The following is a 13,480-nucleotide window of genomic DNA, read 5'->3' on the forward strand; positions in this document are numbered from 1 at the left end:
TAAGCATCTGCATTGTACATGCTCTAACAAGTTCCTTAGGTCGTTTCCTCGCCAAGGAGGGCCCATGGAGGAGAGGATGCACCTCTACCAACCAATTAGAGAAGACGGAGAACAACGACAACGACAACAACGACAACGACAACGACAACGCCTCTCCATGGACCTGTCGGAGGTGTCTTGTAGCTACAGACCTTGTCCAGCTCGAGCCCCTCCAATTTCCCTCGTCCTTTTCCCCTGCGATCCCCGACGCAACGAACCTGCACCGGCAACCAAATTCTACTTGCTCAGCTCTCGAGCCACGACATACTGTAGTTAATTATGTCACGCGGTGTCCACTGCCGACTGAATTGTCTGTCTGAATTTCGTGCTGCGTAGTACGCCCGGTTGGCAGAGCTGGAATAGATGTTCAACTACATGGGCAACGATAAATTCCCCACGGAGGACCTCGGCAAGCTGCAGGTGCAGCACATCTGCCGCACCCCCTCACCGTCCCAGAAGAAGGTCGTGGCGCCGCGGCGCAGCCTGACTGGCGGCGCGCTTTACTCGGAGGCACCGCCCATTTCCGTGCCGGGCAAGGCGCACATCAAAGTGGTCCCATGTTGCGTCGTGCAACTGGTCCTCCCGCCTGCTGCTGCTCTCGCCGGCACCGGCCACACCACCCTCGATCCCCTGTGTTGTAGTGTCCCCTGCATCCGCGTTCATGTCACCGTCCGAGTCCGGCACCGCCTTCCCGGCTTTCCAGTACAAGAGGTTCACGAATCCCATGGGACCTCCACGGCTCCACTTGCTCAGCCCTCGAGCCAACTCCGGCCAGTTGGTGTCTCCTTTTTCTCTGGATATGATAGATCGATTGGATGCATGGTGAGGCCGAGAGATGACGAAGTTGCGGGAGCCATGTTTCCAGAATTTTGGTCGTTTGGAATTAATTTTCTATGCTGACGGATAAGTTGGATGGGCGGGATTAATTTTTTGGATAAGTTTGTTGAGAGTGTTTTACTCTATTTAGCAAATACACTTTGACTAATGAGCTGACGCTGGATCAACATTCCCGTGACCTACTAATCTAAACATTACCAATCACTTGTCAAAACGAATCTTCAAAAATAATTGCATGTATAGGAAGAGGATCAAGCTGAATTACACGACAGTACAACAACTCGATCCTCGATCTACTGCCGCACCGAAGGTGCCCACAACTACTTGCGGCCGGCCACCCATCCTACCCGCAGGTCGATCGCCATGCTCCACTACCACTGTTGTGTGCCGAGTGCGGACTTGGTATTGGCCTACTGCTGCACGACCTTGAATCGGGTCTTCGCTGCTCCAACATGACGACGATGACCATTGACCAGAAACACTACCTTCGCTAACCCGGACGTGTCGCGTGCTTCGGCGCCCTTGCGGACGCCGCCTGCAGCTGCGCTTGTATTAGTGTCTTCCATGGGCTGGTGGGCGGTGGCGCCATGGCGGTGGAGACTGCTCGGACGGCGCGCGACTTGGTATCGGGGAGTGCGAGGAAGCCTGATTTGATGTAAATCCTGCATCAATACAAGACCTGCTAGTGACTCTTTGTCGTTCGGCCGAGATAAACGATTAACGCTGATGAATGAAGTAACCGGTTGTCAAGGAGAAGTTCGTTTTCCACGGGGGAACAAGTGTATGGACTCATCTCGTTTGTTACGATCCCAAAATATAGGTGCGATTCTGTTAGAAAGTGCGTGGGTTGGGTGTGATGCGCGGTGGCAACGTTTGTAAATTATTTGATGCGTGACACCTGGCACTCGCATGTTTCACCTTAATAGTAAAGATATGGCACTTTGACTGTCACAAAACAAGTTAATGCAAGAATTATCTCCACAAAGCTTAGCATACAAATTTTTCAACCAAACGGACTCTTTACAAGCTTCAGCAATAGCCATATATTCTGCTTCGGTTGTAGATTGGGCAACAACAGCTTGTAACGTTGCCTTCCAACTCACAGCACATCCACCAACAGTGAACACATAACCTTTGAGGGACATCCTCTTATCCAAGTCGGCAGCATAATCTGAATCCACATAGCCAGCGAGTCCCTCACCGGTCTTGCCAAACTTCAAGCAAGCTTTGAATGTGCCACGAAGGTACCTGAAAATCCGCTGAACAATTTTCCAATGTTCTTTACCAGGATTAGCCATGTATCAACTGACCATACTCATAGCATATGATAAATCAGGGCGAGAACAAACCATGGCATACATCAAGAAACCAACAACACTAGAATATGGAACTCGTGACATGTACTCAATATCTCCATCAGTACTACGACATTGCAATGCTGACAACTTGAAGTGTGAAGCAATAGGAGTACTAACAGACTTTGCCCCATGCATATTAAAACGATGAAGAACTTTCTGAATGTAATTTTGCTGACTAAGAAATAACAGACTATTTTATGTCTCTTGTAATTTCCATACCAACTATTTTCTTAGCAGCACGAAGATCCTTCATCTCTTAAAATCATGAGCAAACATAAATGAATCAAACCTTTTGTACCACTGTCTCGAGGACTATTTCATACCATAAAGGGACCTCTTTAACTTGCAAACAAGATCCTCCTTACCAGGCATAACAAAACCTTCAGGCTGGTCCATGTATATCTCCTCCTCAAGTTCTCCATGCAGAAAAGCAGTCTTCACATCTAACTACTCAAGCTCAAGATCATGCATAGCCACAATATATACCAAAGAATGCACGAATGGAACTATGCTTCACAACCGGAGAGAATACATCATTATAATCAATACCTGAAATTTGGCTGAAACCTTTTGCTACTAACCTTGCCTTAAACCTCGGAGGCTCATTAGGAGACAAACCTTCCTTTCTTTTAAATATCCACTTATAGCAGATAACCTTCTTTTGTTTAGGCAAGCGCACAACATCCCATGTGTCATTCTTGTCAAGCGATTGCATCTCCTCTTGCATAGCAGAAATCCATTTAACGCGGTTAACGGATGCAACGTCCTTAACATATGTAGCAGGTTCAATATCACCTGTTCAACACAACTCAAAGCATAATGAACAAGATTACACTCTTCAATTAAACGAGGACGTGGACCTTTGTTACGCCTCGGTCTATCAGCAGCAATGGAACTATTTGTTTGCTGCAAAATAGGTGGTGAGTGCTGAACAACAGTGTTATCATTTTCAGCAACATCATTTTCTTTCTCCTCCACGTGCTCCACCTGCACGCTAATCCTCTGTTGCTCATCATCAGAAACATCAGAAAAATCAGTAGCATCAGAAACATCTGTAGATGAACTCTTATGAAACATGACAGTCTCATTAAAAACAACATTCCTGCAATGCAAAACTATCTTAGTTTCAGGATTCCATAACCTGTATGTCTTAACTCCTGAACCATAACCAAGAAACACGCACTTAACAACTATAGGCTCTAACTTTCCATTATCAACATGAGCATAAGAAGTGCAACCGAAAACTCTCAACTGTGAATAATCAGCAAGTGAACCAGACCATACCACTTCCTTCATCTCAGGTTTAAGTTCTTTGAAATTCAGCTACAGGTTGGGCTTCATCTTCCATGAATATTCTATGAGTGGCTATTGATGGACTGATCCCTTTCAAGTCATCCAAAGAATACCTGAAGGCCTTATGGTGCATTTTAAGCACCATCATTAGTTGTTCTTCCTCCTTTTCTGAAAGGTTAGTACTTACAATGACAGGATATGTATTTTGTCATCTAAGAACCTATACTTTAAATCTGGGGGAAGATGTTTCAGTTCTTGAGGTGGTAAATCTTCATCTCCCTTTCTTTCAGCTATTTCATATTTCTCATTACTTGAGTTATCAGTCAAAGGAAGAGATTCCAAACATTTTTCAATATCACTTTTATCTAATTCTATCATAGCATTTTCATTTCCAAGTAAACATACTTCCAAATCATAAAGTATTGCGGAAAGATTAGCGAGATTACCTTCCTCCTCAAATTCCTCCTCTTCAAAATCTTCGATAATCAGTTTATGAGCGAACTTCGAGAAATTGAAGCTCATTACTTCCTCCCCAAACTTAAGGGAGATGGTTTCCTTCCTACAATCAATATTAGCTCCTGCAGTGTTCAGAAATATTCTTCCGAATATGATCGGACAGTGAGAATCAATTGGCATATTAATGACAACAAAATCAATGGGATAAGTGTAAGGTCCTATTGTAATAGTTACATTTTTTATTACCCCCATAGGGACTCGAAGAGTCTTATCAGCTAGGATTATTGTCATATATGTGTCTTCTAATTGTGAATGTTCAAGTTCATCTTGGATACCAAAATAAAATCTATAGGGAATAACATTAACAGCTGTTCCAATATCACAGAGGCCATAATAAGAAGATCCACCAAAAGTGCAAGGTAGGATAGGTTTGCCCACATTTTTTTGCTTTAGCCATACCTTCTACGAATTGTGAAGCTTCGGAGTCGAGCTCAACTACATTGCAATGTGCATACATAGCTAAAATCCCTTCCTTAGTTACCTCAACTTCTTCATTTGCAACTTCATAAGTGGGTTCCTCATTACTAAATTTTTACTCTAGTACTTTTACCTCTTCTACCTCCTCTTCTTTTTGTTCTGCAAGGAGTTGAGCTCTAATGTGCCTTGCCGCTGTCATTGGGAAGGGGAGCGGCTCATTATAAGGCGTCCTATTCAATGGGTACCACTTTGGGTACTTCAGCTTCAACTTGCGTTGCTTCAAGATTTGAGGCGGCGGAGTGTAATGGAGCCATTCTTTCTTGGGTGTTTCACTGAATTCTGTAAAAGCTTGAACAACATCTAATACCATAACATCATCAAGATTAAGCTCATTAGCAGTTTCTTTTAATTGTCCGGTGTATTTATAAGAATTTAAACAATCATGTTCAATTTCTATTTATCCCTCATTACCAAGATCAAAGCCCCAAGATTCTCTATTTCTACGAGCTTTGTCTAGGCGTACCCAAGCTTTCTCGGGGGTGAGTTCTATAAAAGATCCACCGAATAGCAAATCTAATTCCCTTTTATTATCTTGCTCAAGTCCTCCATAAGAAACAGGCAAAACATAGCAAGGTGGTAAATCATGATGGGGACAACTTTGAACCGTACCTTTATACCTTAGGTAAGCTCTCATTAAACTTTTGCCGCGGCGATTCTTGAAATTGGTTATGAATCTCTTTACTTCAGCGGACTTAACCTTGGGATAGAATCGAATTATAAATTCCTTCATGAGATTCTCCCAGATATCAATATTTTCTGCAGGACAAGTTCTATACCAAGATAATGCAGTGTTGGTTAGAGATTGACTAAACAATTTAAGTTTTAATTCATTATCACAGTAGTTTCTCAATTTAATTGTCCAACACAACTCAATAGAGAAATGTAAATGATTGTAAGGATCCTCACCGGGATCATCTGGATCATCTCCTGCAAAGTTTTTTTTTCTTTCATAATAGCAATAAAGCGTGGATGAATCGCATACTCCACGTCACTCCCATTCAGGAATTCTTCAACAACCCCTCGGTTGAATCTCCCGAGCCATTCAGCTGTATCAAGCTTATTCATAAGCCTAAGAGCAGCCATGGTATTACCTGAAACTATTAAACAACTTAAGTAGAAACATTAATAAATTAGCAACTAAGAACAAAGATCAAAAGCGTTGAGCTCCCCGATAATGGCGCCAGAAAATAGCTTGATAACTGCAAGAACACAAATCAATTGTAGCTAGTTTCGAAATAAGAGTATCGAACCACCATGAGCTACTAGTTACGGTCTTAATGCCTCTTGCTACTACCTATTAAAGATTACTTGTAAATTGTTTTCTAATCTCAAAATGTTTTAAGGGGATGGTTGTAATTGGTTGTAATAAAGTAAATAAAGCAGCAAAAAACGTTGTAAGAAACGGGTTGAAACTTAATAAGACAAAGTGTTCTCAGAGATTATTGGATCCACCTCTAGCATTAGGATTCATGTTAATCAAGATGAAGTATACTTTTAATCATATTGTGTGTGGGAGAGCTCCATAATATGATGCGCCCAGAAAACCATCGGTCATCGCATCTCTAAATAACCACATCAGCTATTATTTTGCAAGCCACATATTGACTATTGCTATTAAGGGTTTTACCCCGTGGTTATCGATGTGAGCTTGGTGAGTCCCTCTTTATCCCCCTCGTCCATGTGTTAAAGTGCTGATACGGTAATGTCACTTCTCGCCGTTCACTTTACCACACTTCAAAGGGTAGTTCCCTCTCGAGACCATAAGGTAAATATTACATGGTGCATAACACATAATATCAAGAGAGAGAACTAACACACATTAATACTTAAAACCATAAATCATCTTAGATTCATTTCATATTCATGCTAGGGGTTCTCCATCTCTCCAATAACTAAAGGAACTACTCACAAATGGAAGCAATCAAGAACATCATCATAATCTTATGGAGGGGATGAAAGGAATGGAATGAATTTGAACACAAATCCACAATAACAATCAAGATTACAACTATGGTTGGAGGTGAATGGAATTGGTGATGCAACGATTGATGATGAAGGGGATGATGCCTTGTCCTCCGAGGATCCACGTAGGAGCTCGGATGTTGTCTTCTCCAAAGTTCCTTCTCTAGATCTGATCTGGGGCGGGCGTTGTTTCTCTGTTTTGCGGAGTTGTGTGTCTCAGATCTCTCTGTCGTCTGCGCGAGATGAAAGTATTTGACGAGGCGGTGCTCCTGACACACCGTACGGGCGGACGGTACGGGCGGGCTCCCCCGTACCATTGCTCGCTAAACTTACTGGAAGTTGTCCTCGCATCCTCCTTTCGCCCAGGTGCATAATTAAGTGCTAAAATGATTTTATCACATCAAAATACCATAAAATGATAGTTTTTATTGTTATTTCATCATTGCCTTATTATTTTTGAGATCCTGCGTAGACAAGCATAGAAGGGCGCGATAGCGCGGTAAAATACAAAAATCCTATTACTACTCGATGATATCTTGATAAAATAACGGTGTAAAAACATGCTAAAAATGCGCTCATCACCGCACCGCCCTCCTCGATCCGCCACCCACCCTCGGTCAGCCGCCGTCCCAGCCCTCTCTCTAAGCCCATTCCCGTCTTCCGCGTCTCCGGCGACCTCCTCACCCGAAAGCCCTAAGCCTTGTCGTCGGCGAGCTCCCACCGCGGAACCCTAACCCTTAGTTTTCTTTTCTCACCTCCGCTGGTGACGTCGTGGCCAGCCTCACTGTTCCCGTTTTCGGTGAGGTCCATTCGTCGCCTAGCCAACAAGAAAGAGAAAATAAATTCCTTTTCCTACTCCGTCCCAGAAAATACATACAGAAGACATAAAAATTCCTGTGCTCTCCCGAGTCCCCAACCGATTCGCCGTAAACCCTAGCTCCAACCCCGGCGAGGCTAGCGAGCACTCAGGATCCGCGGAGATGCCTACGGTTTCGTCGGCCATGGACTGGCTGCAGGCGGCGGCGCAGGACGCCGCCAACTCATCCGCCTCCGGCTCCGCCGCCTTCCCCGACCAGGTCCTCGTGTCCAGGGCCGCAGGGTATGCTCCAACTCCTCCCCACTATCCCCTGCTCTATTTCGACACGCTGGTATTGCGACTGTTTCGAGTAGTATTTTGTGGGGTTAAGATGTTTATGCTCGCCAATGTAGCAGTGCCTACACTTGTGCCTAATGTTTCTCCATGGCTATCATCAGAAAGCTTGACTAAAAGATGTGAAATCGATGTAGTCTGTAATTGATATTAGGCAGGGTGAAGCTTCAGTAAATTCTACTGTATATGTTGGAACAGCCAAATTCGTTTGCTTCTGTTAATTTCTGTGCCGCATACCTCTGTTTGAGCAAGCTCGCTCCACGGTAGGCTGCTCTGATTTGGTGGCGGATTTTGCGGTGTGCTGCTTGTATTGTGAGGGTTTTGAGCAGCAGTTTGTGGGATAAGCACAATGTAGCACAGTAGCAGTAGATGATGAACGCTTAAGGAATTCCGCACAGCACCTGCACTGCACTGCCTGTTTCTCTGTCAGAGCTGAAAGCTTGATCAAAGATGTAGTCTGTAATGAAGGTTCGATTAGGCAGGGGTAAAGCTTTAGTGCTTCAGTAAATCTTCTATGGTAGCACAACAACGAAATTTGCTTCTGTTAATTTCATGCCACGTATCTTTACGTGTCCATTATTGCTCTGGCTACATATTATGCTATACGGTTTTCTGCACCTTACGAGTGCTTTGGAGCAAGTGTGAGTTCATGCTAGATCAAGATACCCCTGCTTGCTACATGATGCTTGCAAAATTTTGTTTGTCCCTCTTTTGCCGTCGTAGCCTCTGACGGTCCCTTTACCTGCCCAAAGGAACCCCTATGCAGGAGGGTGGGATTGTCACCCTCGACTTGCAGCTCCCCTGGTGAAATTAGCCCCCACAATCTGTGGTACCTTATCTAGTTGAATTATTTAGGATCCTAATTGCAAGTTTGATGTTGTTTCGTTAGGCTTGTGGTTGATTCGAAGTTTCTTGATCTTCCTAGACTGAAACTGTATATTTTTAATCCTAATTGAAGTTTGGTTGATTCGTTAGGCCTGAGTTGGTTGAAAGTTGCTTGATCTCCCTAGGCTAAAGTTGGACCCATACAACACATGTACAAACAAAATAAATGGGTAAAGCTCCACTGCTTCAGTATAATGTGTACTGTAGAACAGTGACTTCTCTTTGGTTTTGCAGGACAAATATCCGGGGTCTGTAGTATATTTTCCCGATTCATGCTAGATCATGCTTCCCCTATATTCTACTACCTCCGTTCCTAATATAACATGTTTTTGTAGGCTAACATAGCCTACCAAAACTCCCTATATTGTGGAACAGAGGTAATACATGATAACTGCAAAATTTACCCTGTCCCATGTTAGGGACTTACACACTCACCGCGCCGCTTCCCTGCAATCCTCATGTGCCCTGTCTTGCTGCTTCTATGCACTGTGTGCTGTGCTGCCCAATTCCTGCTTCAATGAGGACGGTGGGATTTACTTCCAGGTGAAGCTGACCCCCAAAACTTGTGGAGTAGCTCAGCATTTTTTAATCATAGCGGAAACTATGATCTGCTTTTTGTGGGGCTCCTACTTGATTGAAAGTTACTCCACTTTCCTAGGTGAAAGTTTGGTTTATACTGGGTTTTTTCTTACAAATCCGTGGATGAATGTTTGTGCTCCTGATTTGAAATTATTGATTCACACTAGTTTGAAGTTTTATCAAAATTCCCTAGACGGAACAGTGTGAAACAATTCACCTGAATGTTCAAACATCCATTTTAAATCTGGGGAAGAAGCAGAGGCAATGTGGAGAGTGGTCCTGCATCTGCTGAACAAATTAGCTGCATAAGTACACCAATGTACTCATGCCTCCGTGTTAAAGAGTTGAATTCTGCTCTGTTTTCCACCTGTCATCAACTTTTAGTCTTATTTTCTATATTTATGCTGTAACTGAAGTTTTTTCCCCATATAATCCTATAACACGCTGTTTGATGCTTATTATGCTCCTTGTAATAATAACTAACTAACATGTGTTGATCTGTACTGCAGCCGGGTCGTGTCTCTGTCTACCTGCACGAAGGTCGGCGCCATCAGCTTCGTGGTGGGCGTCGCCGTGGGCTTCACGCTGAAGAGAAGGCTGCGCCTGTGGGCTGCCAGGCTGCTCAAGAGGATCAAGGATGACTAGCCTAGTCAGTTAGCTTGTGCGACGTCTCTTAAGTTTTGTTCGCAAGCGCACTCTAGCCCCATGCTGAACCTACCTGATTGCTTGGATAAACTGTGATGGATCGTGCAAGATAGTGACTTCTTCATAGAACTGTATAATCGTGATTACTTTTAGGGAATTTGTACTGGCAATTGTGGTTATGAGCATCTCATATCTCCTACTGCTGATCTCTTCTCGCCGATCGTAGATGTGTGGCCCTGCTATGTGCCCTCCCTTGGCAGACACCATAGTTTCGCTCCGTTCGGTATTGGTTTTTGTCATTGGTTGCTGAAAACTTGCTGAGCTAATGTTGTTTGGGTATCCAGTTTCTTTTAAAGAGAAGGCCTAAGCCCAGCTTTATAAATAAAGCCAACACGGCAACCACGGGTAGTAGAGTCATACAACACACCTCCAACATAGTTCTAGGAAGGTTCTAGGAAATAAAAGATCCCTCTGGATCAAAACAACATGGACGGATAGCTGCGGTACACACACACTGAGAAGGTAATGAAGAAGATCAACTTGAACTTGAAGTCCTGTCGCCTCTAGCCCGCGCGTAGAGCCTCTTGACGTCGCCCACCGCCGTGTCCACCAGCACCCGATCCGTCGGTCTGACCAGAACCCTCCAGTGCTGCATGTGAAGAAGCATATGATAGAAAGCATCAGCGGAGTTGCCAATCAGTTTTCCTTCGATAGTTAGTTTGTTTCTAATGTTCCAGAGGGACCAGCATTGGGCCGCAAAGGTGAACCAAACTAGCCTACGCAAGGGGCCCGAGAGACCGTTGGCTAACGCGATGAACTCACCTGCCCCTGCAGGGTTCCAATCGCAATGGAGTAGCTCCCTGACTCCGGCCCACATAAATCTAGCCATGGGGCATAGAAAGAATATGTGGTTACAGTCCTCAGGTTCATGGCAGAGCGAGCAAAGCCCATCGGATGGCCCACGCCACCTGAACCGAGGAAGGAAGTCTGCTGCGAATCAGCTGCCAGAGAAAAACTTTGATCCTGGGCGGGACGCGAGTGCGCCAGACTTCCTTGAAGCAAGTGATAGTCGCCCCTCGCGACAGATGGAGGTAGGTCGATTTGGCCGTGAAGCATCCTGAAGGCTCCAAGGACCAAGAGACCACATCCTCCTGAGAAGAGTGGAGTAAGGGCATGCACCTCTCTGCACAGGTCATCCCATTCCACTCTTTCAGCCATCCCAAGTTGTCGGCGAAACCCAATTCGCCATTCCCCGGGCACACCATCTAAGACCCTCGCATCCTGGAAGGTGGCGAAGGGAGACATGCAATAGCTAAACAAGCGCGGGAAGCGGGTATGCAGAGGGCCCGGGCCAGTCCACCAGTCAAGCCAGAAGTAGGTGCGCTTCCCGTTGCGGACCTCGTGTTTAGCCCCGAGCTTGAAGTACCATTTGATCTTCTGGATGGAGTTCCAGAACTGGGAACCATTGGACGGGACCTCCCGCGAGAAAAGGTCCCGCCCGCCCAGGTATTTGGCGCGGATTAGGTCCGCCCATAGACCCTTCGCATCCTGGTAGAGTTTCCAAATCCATTTGAGCATTAAAGAAATGTTCATGAGTTTGGTGTTCAGGATCCCCTGACCACCGAACGCCTTGGGCTTACAAACCATAGCCCAATCCACCAAATGGTACTTCCGACGGTTTCCGACACCTTCCCAGCAGAAGTGTGCGCGGTGTTTGTCCATTGCCTTGTGAGTGCTGTCATGGAGCAAGTACATGCTCATGGCAAACATCGGAAGGCTAGACAGGCAGGAGTTGGTCAGCTCCAATCTTCCTGCCGAGGCAAGGTAGAGACCTTGCCAGGGGTCCACTCTGTGTCCCACTTTATCTGGGAGGAAGCCCCAGTCCGCTACCCTAAGCGGACGGGTGCTCACTGGCAAACCCAAGTAGTGCATGGGGAAACTGCCGAGCTTGCAGTTGAGGAGTTGGGCAACCTCGAGCTGCGCCCCTGCGGTGACCCCAGTCAACAGTACCTCGCTTTTGTTGAAGTTAATCTTTAGACCCGACATGTTCTCGAAGCAGAGAAGAAGTGTCTTGAGGTTGGCAATACCCAGCGGCGAGGGTTTGATCAACACCAAAGTGTCATCCGCGTATTGCGGGTGGGTCACTCCCCCTGAAATGAGGTGGTCGACAAATCCTTGGATGTGTCCTGCCGCGGATGCCCTAGAGAGCATAGCCGCAAAGCCATCCACCAGGAAGTCCAAGAGGATGGGGAGAGGGGGTCCCCCTGACGCACGCCCCTGGTGTTTCAAAAGAACGAACCGATCTCGCCGTTGATGTTAATCGCGGTTTGGCCTCCCTTGACCAACTGCATAAGTCTATGCACCAGCATACCCGAAAAACCCTTTCGGAGCAGTATCTCTTGGAGAAAGTCCCAGTTGACTCTATCGAAGGATTTCTCGAAGTCGAGTTTAAGAAGCAAGCCCTCTTTCTTCTTGGAGTGGAGCTCATGCACGATCTCATGGAGTGCAAGAGCCCCCTCATGCAGGCATCTCCCCTGGATAAAAGCTGTCTGGCTACGGTCTATCGTCCTATGGGCAAGGGGGGCTAGTCTAATAGCGTAGGCCTTGGAGACAAACTTGAAGATAACGTTGATGAGGGCGATGGGTCTAAATTGTTTGATCCGGTCGGCGCCCTTAACTTTAGGGATCAGCGAGATGATACCGTAGTTAAGGCGAGCGATGTCAACCCTCCCTAGGGCAAAGTCATTGAGCATCGCAAGGATGGGGGTACGGAGAATCTCCCAGAATCTCTTGAAGAAGAGGACTGGCAGGCCATTCGGGCCAGGTGCGGAGTCAGGCTTCATGCTAAGCAGGACCTCGTCCAGCTCTTTCGCAGTGAAGGTGAGCTCCAGCTCCCGGTTATCGATATCTGAGATCCTGCCCTCCCCCTCCCATAGGTTGTTACCGAGGGCAAACATCCTAGGTTCCCCGGGCGATCCCATCAGGCCCTGGTAGAACTGGTAAATGTGTTCCATGAGGGCCGCTTGATCATCAATCTCGCCCAGATCTGTCAAGAAGCGGGGGATAGAGCTCTTCCATCTGTGCCCATTCGCAATCGCATGGAAGAAAGCAGTGCAGGAGTCCCCCTGCAAGGTCCACCGGAGGCGGCTGCGTTGCCTCCAGTACTCTTCGTCAATCCTGTCTAGGGAGACGAGTTGATCTTCAAGGTGGTACCTGAGGGCCCACCCCTCCTCATCAAGGCCTGGCCCATCCGCCTGGCGGTCGAGGTTGGCCACCTGCTCAAGCAGACCGGCTTTGTGATCTCGTCTCTCCTTCCCAAGGTTGGCTCCCCAGCCTTTCAGGAACTGACGAGAGTGGTGGGAGGTGCATTGCCATAATTCGACGCTGCACCTGTGTGGACCCAGGTCATGGATGAAGTGGTTAAGCTTATCCCTCATAAGCTCAAAGAAGCCCGGCACCTCAAACCACCAAGTCTGGAAGAAGAACCGGGAAGGTCTCTGTGGTGCATTCATGCCGTCACATAGAAGGAGTGGGGTGTGGTCCGACCCAATTCTGGTGAGGGCAGTGAGGGAGCACAAAGGGAAAGCAGCCTCCCAGGCCGGTGACACCAAGATGCGGTCCAGAACGCAGCGAACTGGGTTAAGCCTCTTGTTAGTCCAGATGTAGCGAGCCCCTACTCGGTCAAGCTCTCTAAGCGCCATAGATGCAATGGCGTCGTTGAACTTGAGCATCCTAGCCC

The 13,480-nt window shown here is 46.5% G+C and overlaps 1 protein-coding gene across 1 annotated transcript; it reads left to right on the forward strand.

The window, feature by feature from the left end:
- Positions 1–7,333: 7,333 nt before the first annotated feature.
- On the forward strand, positions 7,334–9,947 carry LOC127340633 (uncharacterized). Its single transcript, XM_051366380.2, has 2 exons — positions 7,334–7,581; positions 9,606–9,947. Exons 1-2 carry the CDS (start codon positions 7,463–7,465, stop codon positions 9,739–9,741), a joined length of 255 nt encoding a protein of 84 aa, XP_051222340.1. The 5' UTR covers positions 7,334–7,462; the 3' UTR covers positions 9,742–9,947.
- The last annotated feature ends 3,533 nt before the right edge of the window (positions 9,948–13,480 follow it).

This window comes from Lolium perenne, chromosome 3, assembly GCF_019359855.2.
Source record: "Lolium perenne isolate Kyuss_39 chromosome 3, Kyuss_2.0, whole genome shotgun sequence".
Classification (NCBI taxonomy): domain Eukaryota; kingdom Viridiplantae; phylum Streptophyta; class Magnoliopsida; order Poales; family Poaceae; genus Lolium; species Lolium perenne.